The following is a 15,340-nucleotide window of genomic DNA, read 5'->3' on the forward strand; positions in this document are numbered from 1 at the left end:
TGAATGAGTAATGTTTCTTGTTTTATACTTAAATTTATTATGTCTCTTCGTTGTTACTACATTTAAATTGTCTTGTAAAATAAATTTCCTGTATAACATCCCTTCATTTTCTTCGATATTACTATCACATGTATCTGTTGATTACTTTACAGAGACATGCTTTCAACATTCAATAGTAAACATAAACTACTTTTTTATATTGTCTAGTAAAGTACATTTCCTGTAAAATATTCCTTCATTTTCATTAAGTCGCGTCTTATAAAATCTACACTGTGAGCCATCTACCTTCATACAGGACTGTCGAGTGGACATGAAACGTGGCACGTGCTCCGACCAGCAAACCTCGCTCTGTTACTGCCAATCCTTCCAGGACAACGTCTACACCTTTGTCTACAACGGAACGGCGACCACGCCCTTCTCTAGGGCTGATGTACGCCTCACATGGCGCGACAACTCACCTACACCTTTTTCTACCTCCTCTAAACAGTTGCCTCTCATCAAAAGTGAGCCTCAGTATAGATATATGCATGTGTATGTGTGGGTGTATGTGTATGTGTATGTGTATGTGTATGTGTATGTGTATGTGTATGTGTATGTGTATGTGTATGTGTATGTGTATGTGTATGTGTATGTGTATGTGTATGTGTATGTGTATGTGTATGTGTATGTGTATGTGTATGTGTATGTGTATGTGTATGTGTATGTGTATGTGTATGTGTATGTGTATGTGTATGTGTATGTGTATGTGTATGTGTATGTGTATGTGTATGTGTATGTGTATGTGTATGTGTATGTGTATGTGTATGTGTATGTGTATGTGTATGTGTATGTGTATGTGTATGTGTATGTGTATGTGTATGTGTATGTGTATGTGTATGTGTATGTGTATGTGTATGTGTATGTGTATGTGTATGTGTATGTGTATGTGTATGTGTATGTGTATGTGTATGTGTATGTGTATGTGTATGTGTATGTGTATGTGTATGTGTATGTGTATGTGTATGTGTATGTGTATGTGTATGTGTATGTGTATGTGTATGTGTATGTGTATGTGTATGTGTTTGTGTATGTGTATGTGTATGTGTATGTGTATGTGTATGTGTATGTGTATGTGTATGTGTATGTGTATGTGTATGTGTATGTGTATGTGTGGGTGTGGGTGTGGGTGTGGGTGTGGGTGTGGGTGTATGTGTATGTGTATGTGCATGTGCATGTGCATGTGCATGTGCATGTGTATGTGTATGTGCATGTGCATGGGGATGTGGATGTGGATGCAATAACATGACTGAAACGACACGTATTACTGTTAAAAGTAGTAATCTTTTTATGTACCTTGATAACGCTGTAATTATTCCATTACCTGTCAAATTCAGACAAATGCCAGATATTGGCAGTGAATTACCTGCCGCAGGCAACCAACCAGCAATGCCTGATCACAGGGGCTGACTCCCTGCTATACAGGGGAACACTCGACGCATCTGACTACACCGTCGACGCCACGTCGCAGACGCTTCAGTTCCAAATGAAGTACTACGACTCTGACATCTACGAAGTTGTAAGTTCTTTGTTTTGTATTGTATCACATGATTGAGGTATGGGTTAGTGTTAAATTCACTAACCACTTAACGTGTCGATGAAGGGAGTAGTTAATTAAGCTGTACTGGAGTCAAATTTTTTAAAATTTTACTAATTAGTGAACTACCTGTAAACTAAGGTGGGAGGGGGGACAGAAACAATTTTAAATATTGTAAAATATTTCAATTATTTTTTTCAATCTAACTTATTTTTTTTAAATGAACATTTAAAAACGAATGAGTAAAATGTTATATTTTTTAAACAATAAATGTATTCTTATTTCTTACTATTTATGCAAACACCTACGCCAATATTAAAATGCATTACTTTGGGTAATATCTTAATAAAACGTATGTGAGATAGACATATTTCTACCTAATAATTTAAAATATGTTGCTCTTAACGTTGTATCCAGATTACTTTTTTGCCTCAATACCCCCCTCAATACCCCGGGGGTCTTTAACCTATTTAAACTGATGGACATTACAGAAGCTTAGTGTCGGTACTCGATTCTTTCAGTAAAGTTCCTTCATTAGACCTAGCGATTCATTTTTCTTGACCTTGGAATAGGAAGTGATGGTGTGTTTAGGGCTGGTAAGTAGGTCAACAACCAGTTCTACGGTTCAATAAAACCTGCATGAGCCATCAGCCTATAGCCGCCTTTGCTTTCACAAACGTAAATCAGGTAACCATCAGAGTTGGGTGGACTCAATGACGTGCTACACTCAGACGTGCTTCAGTCGTAAGTACGAATCGAGATCGGAACTCGAGACCACCTGGCTAGCAGCAAAGCGCTCTACCATTCGACCACGCCGTCTTACGCTCAATACTTACAACCATCCTAAACTATATCATTGGAAAAAGATTTCCTCTAAAATAATTTTTAAAAAATAACTATTGCTACTGTCCTAAGTCCAAATCGAGATCCGAACTCGAGACCAACGGGCTACCAGCAAAGCGCTCTACCATTCGACCACGCCGTCTTACGCTCAATACTTACAACCATCCTAAACTATATCATTGGAAAAAGATTTCCTCTAAAATAATTTTAAAAAAATAACTATTGCTACTGTCCTAAGTCCAAATCGAGATCCGAACTCGAGACCAACGGGCTACCAGCAAAGCGCTCTACCATTCGACCAATACTTACAACTATCCTAAACTATACCACTGAACAACGTTTTCCCCTTAAAATATTTTTTTTTAAATGTACAATTCCCCTCTCAGATGTGCACGGTCAATGTTCTCTCAGACGGATGCTCCGCCCCCTCCACCCAACCCTGCTACTGTGAGAGCCTTGTGGACAACGTCTACACCGTCGTCTACCAGCAGCAGGCCACGCCCACCTGCTCCAAGGCCCAGGTCCGTCTCGCCTGGACTGACTCCCTCGGGAGGAACAAAGTCAGTGACGTCATTGTCAATCCTTCCATAAAAGGTATTTTTTGCACGCATAGTTGTACTAATTAAATTGAAATATAGGTATCTTAGGATTTATGTAACCTGAGAATTCCTCATTGATAGGTTGGAATTTCAACTCCAAAATAAGTCATTATTTTATGTAGGCCTATATATATTTTAAGCAGCAACCTTATCTCCCTGGAGCAGTGGTTCTTAAACTTTTTGTAAGTTCCGAACTCTACCAGTTTCACATGGGCAGTAACCAAGCCCTTCATATATAGTTCTGTTGTCAGCAATGACAAACTTCGATCGTGTGACCTCCGTTGAACCCTTAAGACAAACTCATCGAACCCCTGGGGTTCGCGTGGGGTTCGATCGAACCCAAGTTAAGAGTGTTAAATAAATAGATCCTACCTTTCAACTATTCTTTAGCTTTAAACAGTTCCAATTGTCCCAGGATTATTTAATGCTACAGAATATATCACTATTATTAAGGTAGTTCAACACTTAAGACTATCCACGTGTTTTAGCCGCCATTTTGTCTCCCCAGATATCAGCTGTGACGTCATCAACATGTACCCGGTGACCGTGGCCGAGGAGGTCATTACAATCGTCGGCACCGTTGACGTCACGGGGCGGGCCGCCAATGTCTGGCCGCGGATAATCAATTTTGAACTCAAACAAGAAAACGCCTACATGTTTGAGCCTGTGAGTGAAATACATAACTTCATATACAATAAGTTCTCCGTGTTGTTCTTCAATGAATACAGTTTATTTCCGCAGTTAAAAAAATATATTTAAATTTTAAGCTTAATGTGTTGTTAAGGTTACACGGCACTTTTGTATTAGCAATGGGGGGGGGGATACGCGAAAGTGAGGTTGGTAATTCAAAACTGATAAAGAACAAGAATATTCTAAAGTTGTTGTTTTTTTTTTTTTTTTTTTTTTTTTTTTTGTTTTTTTTTTTTTTTTTTTTTTTTTTTTTTTATTTCTTAACTAAGTTTACAAAGCAGGCTTAACTAATAAATAGGTTCGTTTTTTAATCAAGACAAAAAGACAAGTGTATTCTAATTAATTTCATAAATTGCCAATGGACAAATTATTAATAATGTAGTTTCTTTTGCTTCTAATCAATTAAGTAAGAATTGGTAGATTTTTTAAGACTAATAATTAGAACTTTAATTATTCAATTATTTTGGGCCTCCAATGCAGTTCTTTTAATAGATTTTATTTAAAACCTTACCAAATTAGAACTGTATGTATTTCAGAACAAGAATGTCAATATACCCAATTGATAACTATGCCATTGTGATAACGACTATGTTAAAAGAATATATTTTTTAAAGTTCTGCACAGTGGACATCGGACAAGATGGTTGCCAGGCAACAAGCCCCGCCCAATGTTTCTGCGAGAAGTTCCAGGCAGACGTCTACACCGTCAGGTACCAGAGCGCCGCTTCTGCCAAGTTTTCCAACGGTCAAGTTCGTCTGGCGTGGAGTGATACATCCTACAACACCCTCTACAGCGCCTCGCAGACTTTCTCTGATGTTAAGGGTAGATTTACTTTCTGCGTATTTTTTAAAATCATTGTTTGGAGGTCTTCGTGGTCGGGTCGGTAAAGCTCATGGTTGCTGAACCGATAAGTTCAGAGTTCGAACCCCCGGGCAGATAGCTGTGGACGCCACTCGTCTAGGAGAGACATTTCCGAAAGCAAACAACTGGTGTCTTGTAGTTTGTTCTTGGTTGGACAAAAGCTATGAAAGCAAACCCAAAAAGAAAAACAGGCTGAAAATCAGAGTCTACGGCCTAAAGCCCGTAATTATTTTCACGTTTTTTTTTTCACTTATTTTTTTTTCAGTTTCTTTTCGGCTAAACGACCCATATATTTTTACCCGTTGATTTAAACCCCACACATTTTTTTATAAAATTGTATCGTAATTGAATGCACTACACACTGATATAAATTTTAAATAAGTATTTATTTATTGAAGAAAGATAATTACTTAGTTTTAAAGAAGAAAATTACAGAGTTGATTTTTTTCGGGCAAAAAAAATACGCTTTATTCGGGAAAATTAATTATAAGAATTACTTTTCATGGGTTCTCATTCATAGAAAACGAAAGAACGTCAATTTTTCAACAAAAAATCATGGATTGGATTAGTCTTAGTATGAATACTTTAATTTTCGTTAATTTTATAATGCGGCGACGTAAACGTTTAGTCGCGGCTGCTGAATGGCATTCCGCAGTGTTAAAAAATGCCGTTTTGCGAGTTGTTTTACAAAAATAATTCTATAAAATACAAAATCAACCTAACGAGAAAACTGCAAGAAGTAAATACAACGAAAAATGGCCGCTCTAGCGTTATCATGACCTAGATTTACGATTAAAAACTTGGATTTTGAACAACAACGAATTAAATAGAGAAAATTTTATCAACCGCTCGGAGCGTCGTTGCGGTCCAACAGAGATAAGACGCACAACAAGTCGGCGTGCATTACTTAATTGTGTTGGAATGAATCTCTGCCAACACTATAATTAAGAACGAAGAAGAAGAAGAAATCAGTTTTATCTGCTTAATACAAATAGACAAATTGCCAACTATAACAGATGTGTTAAAATTAAATTTTGTGGATGATTTTTTAATATTATGTTCCTAGTCTTTAAATTTAAAAAAAAAATCAGTTAAAATGTTTCCGATACACTATTACTCTTTATCGTTTAACCTAAAGGCTCGCAAGGGTCTAGACTCTACGTGTTTTTGTTTCATTCCAGAGATTATTTTTTCCTTAATTCATCGTATCCAGTATAGTTTTGCGATATAATTGTATCATTATCACATCTTTCTGATATTGAACTGTGGGTTAACTTTTCACCAACCGATTTATTACTTATGCGTAACGTTACATTATGCTAAAATAGAAAGTATTTAAATGTTTACATCTTTTTTGGTATATCTTTTTTTTTTTAAAAACATTTTTTTGTATATCAAAGTCTGTATACAAGTCAAAGGAAATGTTAGTTCAGTAAATCTCATTTGCAATAACTTCTAATAAAACATTTATTACAGATATATCACTTTATTCGGCTTTCAAAATAATGACTAATAAAAATAATATTAAAATTATATGATTTTGCAAATACAATTTAACACTTTTTATGTTTTATAATTCAAGCAATTATTGTTTTAATATTGTATTATTATATAAAGTATCGCTCTTACTTATTCTGATTTCAAGTACAATTTCAACTAATTATAATAATTATACCATTATGTCCCCTACGTCCTTTTGATTCCAGAGATTATCGCCCCTCTTATGACTCTGGAGGCTAGTTTTGACAACAACGAGTGTATCGTGGCTGATCGGGACGTGTTCACCTTTATTGGTGACATGGACGTGACGGACACCAACACACCTTCACAAATTGTCAAATTTGAGGTCAAGTACGCCGGCTCGGACAATTTTGAAACCGTGAGTGACCTTTATTCAATCTGCTTTTTTTTCTACCTGCTAGAACCAATTTTCCCAGCTGTGATAATATTACACCTGTTTGAATCCATTATCCCAGCTGTGATAATATTCCACCTTCTTGAATCCATTATCCCAGCTGCGATAATATTCCACCTGCTTGAATCCATTATCCCAGCTGTGATAATATTCCACCTGCTTGAATCCATTATCCCAGCTGCGATAATATTCCACCTGCTTGAATCCATTATCCCAGCTGTGATAATATTACACCTGTTTGAATCCATTATCCCAGCTGTGATAATATTCCACCTGTTTGAATCCATTATCCCAGCTGTGATAATATTCCACCTGCTTGAATCCATTATCCCAGCTGCGATAATATTCCACCTGCTTGAATCCATTATCCCAGCTGTGATAATATTCCACCTGCTTGAATCCATTATCCCAGCTGCGATAATATTCCACCTGCTTGAATCCATTATCCCAGCTGTGATAATATTCCACCTGCTTGAATCCATTATCCCAGCTGTGATAATATTCCACCTGTTTGAATCCATTATCCCAGCTGTGATAATATTCCACCTGCTTGAATCCATTATCCCAACTGCAATAATTTTCCACCTGCTTTACATCTATGTTATATCCCTATCATGTCTTTATGTAATTGGCTTCCTGACCGCACGAACTACAAATTTTCTTACGAACAGCACATAGTATATTCAAATTCTCTGCATTACTGTACTATAATGTTCATACGCCTGATGTAACGCTATAGCACTTAAAAAATAAATAGCCATTAAAAAAAAAAGTTTTAAAACGTTTGTGTTTTTCTTTTCAAGATCTAGATCTATATTATTTTTAATAAATTAGAGAAACTAATTATATAAATCTGTTCGATAAAAAAGTGTGCATATTTAGAAGTTAACAATGACTAATTTTAAAAAAAAAAAACATTCAAGTGAATACTAATATGTTTTACTATTTTTACGAGTGTCTGCTACATAAAGGGACCTTTCAACGGTTAATTATTTGAGTTCTAAAATGTATAATTTTAATTTTAAAACAACCGATGTAACCCACAACTGCTCTTCGTTTAATACATTCCGATTGTGATTGTGTGTGTTTGAATTTAATGCTATTTTCCGTGAGTCCAGTATGCTTATGATTGTGTTTTCTTGAGTTCACCGAACTCACGCCCGTCACGTGATAACCCTCTTATCCCACCCACACCCACAGGTGTGCAGCCTGGACATGGCCTCCACAGAATGCACTGACCAGCCTGACGTCATGTGCCACTGCCAGTCCCATGACAACAACGTCTACAGCTTCGTGTTTACGGGTGTGGCCGCTACAGTCTACAGCCATGGCGAGGTCCGTCTAGCTTGGCAGGGCGTGTCATCAGCTTTTCACTACAGCCCAAGTTCACAGTTTCCTGCAATCAAAGGTAAGATAATTACACCCCGATACAAGTCCAAATATAGTTTATTTTACACTTATTGATAACACTGAGTATACAATTAATCAAAAACCAATATAAATAAGTCCAAATCTAAATTACTTTACACGTATTGATAAAACTGATTATATAATTAATCAAAACCCAATATAAATAAAGACGTCCAAATATAGTTTATTTTACAGTTATTGATAAACCTGACCATATAATTAATTAAAAACCAATATAAATAAATAAGTCCAAATGTAGTTTATTTTACACTTATTGATAAAATTAACTATATAATTAATTAAAAACCAATATAAACAAATAAGTCCAAATATAGTTTATTTTACACTTATTGATAAAACTGACTATATAATTAATTAAAAACCCATATAAACAAATATCCAAATTTAGTTTATTTTACGCTCATTGATAAAACTGACTATATAATTAATTAAAAACCAATATAAATAAATAAGTCCAAAATTATAGTTTATTTTACACTTATTGATAAAACTGACTATCATAACCATATCAGTATCGGCTCGGCCTATCTGATAAGGGAATGAAAACAACTCTAAAGGGTATTTAACTTACGTTAGGGAAAGTTAAGGCAACTGGGTATAATGTTGATCTCATAAATTGCTGAGGTCACATAAACAGGTGAACTTTGTAACATGAACTCTAAGGTTCGAAGGTTAACGTTTCTTTTTTTTTTACTTGAATAAAACACCTATCAATTAGAAAGCACGTATTTTATGTTGTCTGATTTCAAAAGCCAAACTCTATCACCATCTATTAAGGCAATATTGATTGAAATTCAATAGTCAGCCAATACAAAATAAAATAATAATGGGGTTTGTTTGTATTTACTCATCAGAGTTCAAGTGTCATGACCTGACCTTGAGTTTATCTTTATTTACCCATCCGAGTTCAAGTGTCATGACCTGACCTTGAGTTTACCTTTATTTACCCATCAGAGTTCAAGTGTCATGATCTGACCTTGAGTTTATCTTTATTTACCCATCAGAGTTCAAGTGTCATGACCTGACCTTGAGTTTATCTTTATTTACCCATCAGAGTTCAAGTGTCATGACCTGACCTTGAGTTTATCTTTATTTAGCCATCAGAGTTCAAGTCTCATGACCCTGACATTGAGTTTATCTTTATTTACCCATCAGAGTTCAAGTGTCATGACCTGACCTTGAGTTTATCTTTATTTACCCATCAGAGTTCAAGTGTCATGACCTGACCTTGAGTTTATCTTTATTTAGCCATCAGAGTTCAAGTCTCATGACCCTGACCTTGAGTTTATCTTTATTTACCCATCAGAGTTCAAGTGTCATGACCTGACCTTGAGTTTATCTTTATTTAGCCATCAGAGTTCAAGTCTCATGACCCTGACCTTGAGTTTACCTTTATTTACCCATCAGAGTTCAAGTCTCGTGACCCTGAACTTGAGTTTACCTTTATTTACCCATCAGAGTTCAAGTCTCATGACCTTGACCTTGAGTTTACCTTTATTTACCCATCAGAGTTCAAGTGTCATGACCTGACCTTGAGTTTACCTTTATTTACCCATCAGAGTTCAAGTGTCATGACCTGACCTTGAGTTTATCTTTATTCACCCATCAGAGTTCAAGTGTCATGACCTGACCTTGAGTTTATCTTTATTTACCCATCAGAGTTCAAGTGTCATGACCTGACCTTGAGTTTATCTTTATTTACCCATCAGAGTTCAAGTGTCATGACCTGACCCTACAGTACCAGGCACCAGCAGATTCAGACGACCAGTGCCTTGTCGCAGACACAAATAACTTCATGTACATCGGAACTCTGGACATCACCGGTTCCAGCATTGACGACACCACCCAGACGGTCAACTTCCAGTTTAAACTGGCCGGTGCTGAAGACTTCCAGACGGTAAGATAACTCTAGATCAGACGGGTGTTTTGGTGTATTTATATTTTAAACGATTCTTTCAAGCCAATCGTATGTAGACTATAAGCTATGTCTAAAAATAGGTCTGTGTACCTCAATTCTATGGTACTTTTATACTGTTAAACAATGATTTCTACACTCCTGAGAACTTTCTTATTTTCTTTATCCCCAATTACATAATTCTTTATGAAGCAATATGTAATGCTTCTGTCAATGGCTAAAGGTTAGCTTAATTTAAATATTATTAGTTTATTTAAATTTTGTATTTAATTGACAGATTTATTGTAATGTTCATACTTTGAATTTTAATTATATTTTTCGCTGAATTAATAATTTTTATAGTTAAACCTTCATTCCTAGGATTTGATGTCTTTGGATTTAGAGAAGTCATGGAATTAAGCGAATGGGAATCATTAATTGAATATTCGTTTTATTAGCTCTCCTAATTATTTCAAAAGTAAAGTTTCTCTTTCAAACCTGACGGTCTATGGGGCAACTCAAGTGAAGTAGAGTTCACTTGTTTCTGTGACCTCGGCATATGAAGAGATAGTGTGGTCAGCACGATGCCCAACCGCCTTTACTTTCCATAACGTGAGTTAGGTACCCATCAGAGTTGGGTGTACTCTGGGACGGTCTGCTGAATTGAACCCGGATTCGAACTCGAGACTTACGGGTTAGCAGTCCAGCTCTCTACCGCTAGACAACTCCGTCCCATTTCAAAGTTGCCCGTTGTTCCCAGATGTGCAGCGTGGATCTGATAACTGACCAGTGTCCATCCGTCACGGACAAACCCTGCCTGTGTACGGGGTTCGACAACAACATCTACAATCTGGTGTACAGTGGTACAGCAACGGTCGACATGTCTCAGGCGGAGGTTCGACTTGAGTGGCAGGATCATACCGACACCAAGTACAGCTCAAGTGTGACGTTCCCAGTTGTTAAAGGTGATGTAGTGGGTGATGGGGTGATGGGGTGATGGGGTTCATTGGGTTGATGGGGTGATGGGGTTGATAGGGGTGATGAGGTGATTTGGTTGATGGGGTGATAGGGTGGTGGGGCGATGGGGTTGATGGGGCGATAGGGTTGATGGGGTTGTACCAAGGACCACACCGACACCAAGTACAGCTCAAGTGTGACCTTCCCTGTTGTTAAAGGTGATGTAGTGGGGTGATGGGATGATGGGGTGATTTGGTTGATGGGGTGATGGGGTTGTACCAAGTTTACCACAAGTATGACGTTCATCTTGTGAAAGTTGATGCAGTGGGGTGATTGGGTTGATGGTGTTAATTGGGTGACGGGGTTGTACCAAGGACCACACCGACACCAAGTACAGCTCAAGTGTGACGTTCCCAGTTGTTAAAGGTGATGTAGTGTGGTGATGGGGTTGATAGGGTTGATGGGGTGATGGGTTGATGGGGTGATGGGTTGATGGGGTGATGGGGTTGATGGTGTTTTACCAAGTAGTGACGTTCCCAGTTGTCAATATGTGATGTAATGGCGTGATTGGGTTGATGGGGTTGGTGGGGTTGTACCAAGTAGTGATGTCCCCTGTTATCAAAGGTGATGTAGTAGGTGATTAAATTAATGGGATTGTACCAAGTATACCACAAATGTGATGCTCTCTTTAGTTAAAGGTAATGTAGGGGAGTGATTGGATAGATGGGTATGTATAAAGTATATCACAAGTGTGATGTTCCCTCTAATCAAAGGTAATGCGGTGAAGTTATTGGATAGATGGGTATGTATAAAGTATATCACAAGTGTGATGTTCCCTCTAATCAAAGGTAATGCGGTGAAGTGATTGGATAGATGGGTATGTATAAAGTATATCACAAGTGTGATGTTCCCTCTAATCAAAGGTAATGTTGTGGAGTAATTGATCGGGTTAAGATTGTACCAAGCTTACCACAAGCGTGACGTTTTTAGTTAAAGGTAATATAGTGAAATAATATTGACCGTGATTTGAGTGACAGCGTTGTTCAAAGAATACCAAAAGGGTGATATTCATTCTAGCTACAGGTAATGTAGTGGAATGATTGGGTAGATGGGGTTATACAAAGTATACCACAAGTATGACGTTCTTCTTGAGAAAGGTGATGTAGTAGGTGTTTAAGTTAACGGGGCCGTACTAAGTAAGCATTTACAACAAGTGTTATGTTCCTTCGAGTCAAAGGTAATGAAGTTGAGTAATATTCAGCGTGATTTGGTTAATAAAGTTGTAAAATTGTGTTACTCGCTTCACTTCATTAAAAGACTATTGTTGAAATTAAACGAAAATCCTTATATATATATATATATATATATATATATATATATATATATATATATATATATATATATATATATAGCGGTTCAAAACTTTACAGCATTGTAATAACAGGGAAGGTACATAGACTGACCAAATACCTAGTATTTTATCCAATTTGACAGTCCTTAAAATTACTTACATTATCGCCCTCGCTTTGATCTATTTTAATAGCTTAATTATATCATGAACACAGAAACTCAATGCATTATTACATCGGATTGATATATTTTTAACACGAAATCTTTCCCTGCAGTTGGCCATTGTGATCCCCTTGAAATCACATATTTATCCGTCATACCGGATTCCATTTTCAACATGGAGGGATTCGCGGACGTCACAGACAAGGATGAGAATGAGTGGCCGAGGATTTTCAGTTTTCAAATCCGTGAATGGGGCTATGACGATTTTCAAACGGTAAAATATACATTTCAAACATACAGTATTATGTGATAGGTTTTTACTGAGATATTTGTTGCTCATTAAATGATTGTTGATTCTGTATTTGTAAACAATATCAAGTCAATTACAATGCTATTAGTGTAAACTTATCAAAGTAAAAACATTGGCTCTCAAAAACCTTGATGAAAAAGTGATGATGTTTTTTTAACCAAGGTTTTCTAATTGAAATACTGAGGCTTTTAAAGTTATACTTAATATTATTTCTCTTGTATTTTAGCCAAAAAAAATGAATTCGTAATGTGCATCCTTAATATGCATGATCTCAAGTATATTAAAACAATATTTAGCATACAATTTTTTCTTCAAGATGTTCGTACATTTTTTTTTAGATTTTTTCATAAAAATATTTCTGAAAGACTTTTAAGATGTGCCTACTAATTTTTATGTATTTCAATATTTTTTATATATATATTTTTTTACTGAAAGACTTTTAAGATGTGCGTACTATTTTTATATATATTTTTAATATTTTTTTAATTTAACTATTTTCTGAAAGATCTATACGAGATACGTACTATTTGCTAATATATTTTAATATTTTTAATACTTTTTTCTCCTGAAAGGCCTTTAAGATATGCGTACTAATTTTCATATATTTATATTTTTACTTTCTCGTATATACAGAGTTGACATATAGAGAAAATATTGTAATCGTGCAAAAAAATTTTTTTACATCTCCCTGAGTCGGAAAAACATACTTTTGCAATCTTGTCCGTATGTTTGTGTGTGTATGTATGTGTGTGTGTGTATGTATGTGTGTCTGTAAACACGATAGCCTGCGTACCGTTACAGCTAGGTTGATGAAATTTCATATGTAAGTATTATATTGATTTTGTAGATCCGTAACAAATTTCGAGCGATTTCCGATAACCGGAAGAGGAAATTTTTCTACTTTGAATCTTTCAAAAGCCTATAACTTGAGTACTTTTTTCATATAGATAAATGAAATTTCACAAGTAAAAGATCTAATTCTCTGGCTCCTATCAATTTTTGAATAATTTCCGTTGGCCGGAAGTAGTAATTTAGGGTATTCCCGATTTCTCAAAAAACGCATGTGAATTTATAAAGTACTAATAATATCCCGTAAGTAAGTAATTAAAAATGGATGAAAAATCATGTCTATATCCCGAGTTGCCACGCCCCGATGTTTTATATAAGAATATTCGAGAAAGTTTAGGGGAGATCATTCCCGGTTTATTTTTTATTTAATTTTTTTTTCCTGAAAGACCTGCACAGTTGATGTACAGAACGAGGGATGCCCCTCCCCCCCGGGCTACGACTGCTACTGCGACAGGTTTGAGGGGAATGTGTACTACCTCTACTACAACGGCTACCCTCTGTCAACATACTCGCAGGCCCCTGCTCGCTTGGCCTGGAGTGACAGTTCCTCCAATGTCCTCTACAGCAGGGAGTCGAACTTCCCGTACTTTGAAAGTGAGTAGATGTAGTCTTGGTCTGATGCTTGTGTAGGGGAGGTTGTGTTGCATAAATATAAGGCTTGATGTCTAACTGTCTAACAAAGATGTTTTTCTAGTGACTGCAATCCAGCATAAAAAGCTTTCGGAAGACCCTGCAAGTGACTCCAGAAATTATTCCAATCTAGTCCCTGCAATATTTCAGCCCGCAGACATCCTGACTATATAGCCCCCCTCCCCCTCCCCCCACCATATAGGAGTCCTGACTTTATAGCCCTGGGGTAATAAAACCTACAGGCAGACCTGACTATAAAGTCGTCGTCCCCCCCCCCCCCCCCCCCGCCATATAGGTGTCCTGACTTTATGTCCCTAGGGTAATAAAACCTGCAGGCAGACCTGATTATAAAGCCCCTGCCTCACTTAAGCATACTGAAGTCCTGCCAGTATATTTCTTGTGGTACCTAAGGTATGCGTGAAGATTACACATTTAGCTTTGGGGTGTACACTTAATCCTTCAATAAACCTGTGTTTATCCAACCCATGTGGATGATGAAGAGTGCAGGACCTCAGGAAGTCACTAAATCCATATAGGTGTGGATGATTGTACTTTTAGAATAGAGAAATCTGCAATTGACGATTCACTGTTTATATGTTTTACTACGTTATGCTATTTATGTAAATCTGATTCTGGTAATCAGTAAATTTCTAATTTACCAATGATCAATTGTATATTTGTTTGTTTACTTCACAGACTCAGGTTGCGATAAGCTCATCAGTTTGAATGTCTTTATCGTCACAGCTGTTGGCATCATTGTCTTTTATATTTAAAGCTTGATTTCAAAATTCTGGCAAAATAGGTTTTAGCACTATCTTGCAAAGCGTTTGTTTTTATATTATAAGTAAACTTACTTATGAAATTGAGTTATCTACTCATTGATGTATGTTTAATATTACAAGTAAACTTACTTATATAATTATGTTTTGCTACTTTTTGATGTTTGTTTAAATTTGTCTTTAGAACAGTGGAAATGTTTCTTTAATACGCAAAGCACTTTGTGACATCAATGAATTTAAGTGTCACATGGATCGTTACAACACCAAATAAATTGTTGGTTAATTTTCAAACGATGGAATCTTGCTAGAGAGTACAACGAAACTTCATGCAAGTTACAAGTAGTTTGAGTTATATTCTAGCAAGAAAAATGTGTTGTTTGTGTATGTTCATGTTTTTACGGTTTTTCTCAGACACTTAATAATGTTAAATCGTTATTAAAAGATGTTTTTTGATTTCTATGGATGACTCGAAAAACCAGTATTAAAATCATTTTAAA

General features: G+C 36.3%; 1 protein-coding gene across 1 annotated transcript; it reads left to right on the forward strand.

Moving 5' to 3' along the window:
• The first annotated feature begins 310 nt into the window (after positions 1-310).
• LOC131956004 (uncharacterized) lies at positions 311-15,340 on the forward strand. The gene is made up of 12 exons (XM_059320338.1): positions 311-503; positions 1,374-1,555; positions 2,803-3,010; positions 3,524-3,681; positions 4,320-4,527; positions 6,273-6,445; positions 7,682-7,889; positions 9,622-9,809; positions 10,567-10,771; positions 12,389-12,549; positions 13,821-14,028; positions 14,761-15,340. Exons 1-12 carry the CDS (start codon positions 311-313, stop codon positions 14,835-14,837), a joined length of 2,169 nt encoding a protein of 722 aa, XP_059176321.1. The 3' UTR covers positions 14,838-15,340.

The sequence above is a fragment of the Physella acuta genome, unplaced genomic scaffold, assembly GCF_028476545.2.
Source record: "Physella acuta isolate Inbredline_101_S28 unplaced genomic scaffold, ASM2847654v3 ptg001122l, whole genome shotgun sequence".
NCBI lineage: Eukaryota > Metazoa > Mollusca > Gastropoda > Physidae > Physella > Physella acuta.

Coding starts and splice junctions, on each gene's coding strand:
- LOC131956004 (XM_059320338.1), top strand. CDS start 311: ATGAAACGTGGCACGTGCTCCGACCAGCAAACCTCGCTCTGTTACTGC. Junction 3,011..3,523: donor TGTCAATCCTTCCATAAAAG/GTATTTTTTGCA, acceptor TTGTCTCCCCAG/ATATCAGCTGTGACGTCATC. Junction 10,772..12,388: donor GACGTTCCCAGTTGTTAAAG/GTGATGTAGTGG, acceptor CTTTCCCTGCAG/TTGGCCATTGTGATCCCCTT.